Here is a 3,725-nt window from a genome sequence, read left to right on the forward strand (position 1 = left end):
CCCCCCCCCACTTCCCATCCCGGAACTAGATTGAAAGTGGCGACTGTACTTGGAGCTGAGCTTGCGCCCTCCACTAAAAGATTAAAGGACAACAACTTGACTTGGAGCTGATGGGTCCTGGAAAAACACAATGTTCCCTTTCCCTAATTCTCCAATAAAATCTTTAAAATAAAAAAGAATTAAGATTCTGCTCTTCTACAGACTGATGTTTACATGTTAGGCACTATTGTAGTCTAGGTTCAGGGGCCTTATACACGGCTAACCAATCACTTTTTTTTCTTCCTCCTCTGTCTTGATAGTTCTTTACCAGCCCAATACAATGCAAAAGTATTTCTCTTAAAAATGTTTCTGAAATTAGGTAGCAAAATGACTTTCTTCCCAAAGAGTAACTCCTCACAGACACTGATGCACACAGAGCTTTTTTAAAGGGCATCATAATGAAAAGGATTCAGGTAAGTCATTTACAGCTTATTAAATACACTACCTTTGAACACTGGTCTCCTGTTAAAGCCTTGTTCCCATGACAAAATCAGATTTGGGTGTCATTTTTAAGTTACACCTGCTCTGGAACATTACCCACTTGTAGGAATGGAAACTTCCTGTACTTGCAATGCCATTCTCATAATTTCCTTAACGTAAATTCAGTTTCAGATAAGCCAAAATTATCTAGGTCCAGACATCCAAGGGTAGCATGTAATCTGTTCACTATAAACTAAATATCGCTTCAGAAAATATACAAAATGAAAACACAGCACCTAAAAACACAGCAACATCACATGTCCGCCTAATCCAGGAAACCTAGAAAATTCAAGTCCGTCCCAATAGTGAGTCACCCCGGTTTAACTTCTGGACATTCCTGCCCTCATGATAAACAACCAGGATACTGAGAAATAAATAGCACCACCACCACTATCGCCTTGAATTTTAAAAGTGAAGAGATACATCACTCCAGTTTGCTTTCTGTCTGCCGCTGTCCACAAAGCTCTGCCCAAGGATACGTTCTCCGCGTGAAGGACCGGTTCCTTCCCTCTTTATGCACGAAAGGGACAGAAAATTTTCCCAGGTTATAAAGGGGGAAAGAGAGTCAAAGACGAGGCTCGGAACAGAAAAGCTGCTCCACGGCAGGAATCCAGACCCAGGGGAGGAAAGTCAAGAAGGGAAGAGCCCAGAAAAGTCAAAGATGGAAAAATAAAAATAAAAAGGGGGGCGGGGGGAGATCCTGACAAAGTCTGGGGCATGTGTAGGAGGAACAGAGCAACAGGGCTGGAGTCAATGGATAATGCGATCAAATAAGGGGGCGAGGGGAAGGTAGGGGCAGAGGATGCGGAGGGCTCGGGGGATGATGGGTAGAGTTGGCTGGAGAGGCCCAAGGGAGAAAAGGGACACAGAGCGCACCCACCAGGGTCTCGGGGAGAAGGGTGTCGGGGTGAGAGGGTATCCTCACCTTGGTTTTAGTCCGGCTGGCCTTGGCCTTGGCCCGGCGAGTGGGTCTCACCGCCTCAGCCATAGACCCTACGGCGTCACCGTCGCCGTCTGTTTTTGTCAATTCCCTGCGATCCCCACCTGTCCAATTCCGCCCTCCACTGTCACATGACCGAATCTCTGCCACTCCCCGAGAAGGGGCGACAACTTGGAGTCTCTACGGGCTGCAGCGTAGGACAAACCACTTCGGGAGGCCTTTTCACTGGAAGATGGTGGCCCCGCCCCTTCCGTCCAGGCCCCGCCCCCTGGCCCGGGTGCTCTGGGCACCCCGGGCTCCCGCCCCGGGGGACAATTCCACTTCGCCGTGTTGTAAGCGCCAGGGCAGCGACACTCTCGGCTGACAGGTCGCGTCAGTCTCCCGGGCTCTGCTGAGCCGCACTCAGTTTGGACCCTGGGTGCGCTGTCACACCTCACCCACGTTGACTTAAAGGAATCCGAGGACAGGTTCTTGTCAATCTTGTTTTGACTCTTAGATAACCAGATCCAGTTCGCATAAATCTCCGCTTTGCGCTCAAGGAAGGACCCCTGATGTTCATCGAGATGTCACTTCAGTTTCCTTTTTCGTAAAGAGGAATAATGATACTTGCCTTTTCGGGTGTATCGAAGATTAAATAGGCTAATCGTCAAAGGTGCCTGGTAGCGACTGCTACCTGACTGCAGTGTCAGTAAATGGTACTTATTATCATTACTGTACAAATTTCCAGGCAGGAAAGAGACATTTGCCCCCAAAGAAGGCAGAGTGGGGGGGAAGCAATAAGACAAAATGCATAAAAATATTCTTATAGAGTTTACACACCTTCACTGAAAAATTCCAGATGTGAAAAACTTGACCACATCTCCCTTCCTCAGCTCTACAATTCCTTTACTTCCAAAGCCCTTAGTACCTCTTAAAATACGATATAATTTGTTTTTGTGTTTGTGTCTACCCATCTGCCTAGAATATAAAATCCTCAAGGGCAAGGATCTTTGTTTTGTCCCTTGAAGCACCCCAAAGGCCTCTAGGACACTGGCCAACACTTAGTAGATGCTCAATAAATACTTGGTGAATCGAATGAATGAATGTGAACTGTTTTGTCTGATGGTAGGGTGAGATATTGATAGAGTGTATGGGAGGAAAAAAATAGATTATGCACCCACTGATAGCATACCCTAGAATGAAAAATCCAGGAATATGGCATGAGAAATAGAAAGGACTTTGGAGATGCAGCCTGCATAGTGTCATGTTGAAGAGCTCATTAAACATATACAATAGTTTTATGTATTTTGATCCCAAATCCTCAACGACAAAAAACGTATCAAGCTCTTTGTGTACCTGCTCTTTGTGTACCCGTGGTGAGGGGGAAGGTATAAATGTATATAATACATGTAAAATTATCATGGGCAAAACTTGGCCAATATGAACAAAATCTTTATACCACCATTACTATTCATAACATTTGCTAGTCCTCTCCTGGTCTGGAAAACTCTCTCTGGCCTCTGCCAGTTCAAATCCCTTTTGACCTTCAAAGTTCTCTAAGTGCCAGTCACTGCTTACAAAACAGAACTGGCCCTCCCTTCACTTCCCGTGCTTTACAGCTGAATTGGGAAGCAGATACAATGTATAGACAAATTGCATTAAATAGATCACAGCCTATGGGGAAAAAAAGGCACACTTTATCTTTATAAACTGAATTTGTTAGACCTTAGTAAAATAGTGTAAGTACTGAGGTTTATTGGTCAGTCAGTTCAGGCAGTAGAAGAAATCAAAATATATTTAATACTGAAGTTTTAAATGCTTGAAGGAATTTAAGTCATATATGGAACCGATTGTTTATCAAAGTTTGGTCTATTGACTTTGAGTTGACCAAATGTTACAGTTCCCCCCTTGAAAGTGGTTATTTAAGGGCCAGCCAAGTGGCACGTTGATTAAGAGCTGACTTAGGACGCCAGCTCTGAGCAGCAGGGCCACAGTTCGCATCCCACATGAGGGCCAGTGATGCTGCGCCCTCTACAGCTAAGATGGTGAACAACAGCTCAACCTGGAGCTGGGCTGCCGTGTGTCACCGGCAATGGCGTAGGCTGCAGTGAGGCTGCAGTGGGCTGTTGTAAAGCTACCATGAGTGGCTGGCAGCCAGCGTGAGCGGCCAAGAACCACCGTGAGCAGCAGTCCAGAGACTGATCTGCCTCATCCGGGAAGAGCGCAATGATAATCCCAACGTGGGCCAGTGAAGTGACGTCCTCCACAACTAGACTGAAGAACAAAA

At 45.9% G+C, this 3,725-nt stretch overlaps 1 protein-coding gene across 1 annotated transcript in view; it reads right to left on the minus strand.

Annotated features, from left to right (window-relative positions):
* Positions 1–1,571, minus strand: part of EPG5 (ectopic P-granules 5 autophagy tethering factor) — a 108,654-nt gene extending 107,083 nt beyond the window's left edge. The window contains exon 1 of the mRNA XM_019652712.1: positions 1,445–1,571. Within this exon, the coding sequence (XP_019508257.1) occupies positions 1,445–1,507 (63 nt within the window). The 5' untranslated portion in view covers positions 1,508–1,571. The remainder of the gene's footprint in view (positions 1–1,444) is intronic.
* Positions 1,572–3,725: the final 2,154 nt, after the last annotated feature.

Source organism: Hipposideros armiger, unplaced genomic scaffold, assembly GCF_001890085.2.
Source record: "Hipposideros armiger isolate ML-2016 unplaced genomic scaffold, ASM189008v1 scaffold_186, whole genome shotgun sequence".
Classification (NCBI taxonomy): Eukaryota; Metazoa; Chordata; class Mammalia; order Chiroptera; family Hipposideridae; genus Hipposideros; species Hipposideros armiger.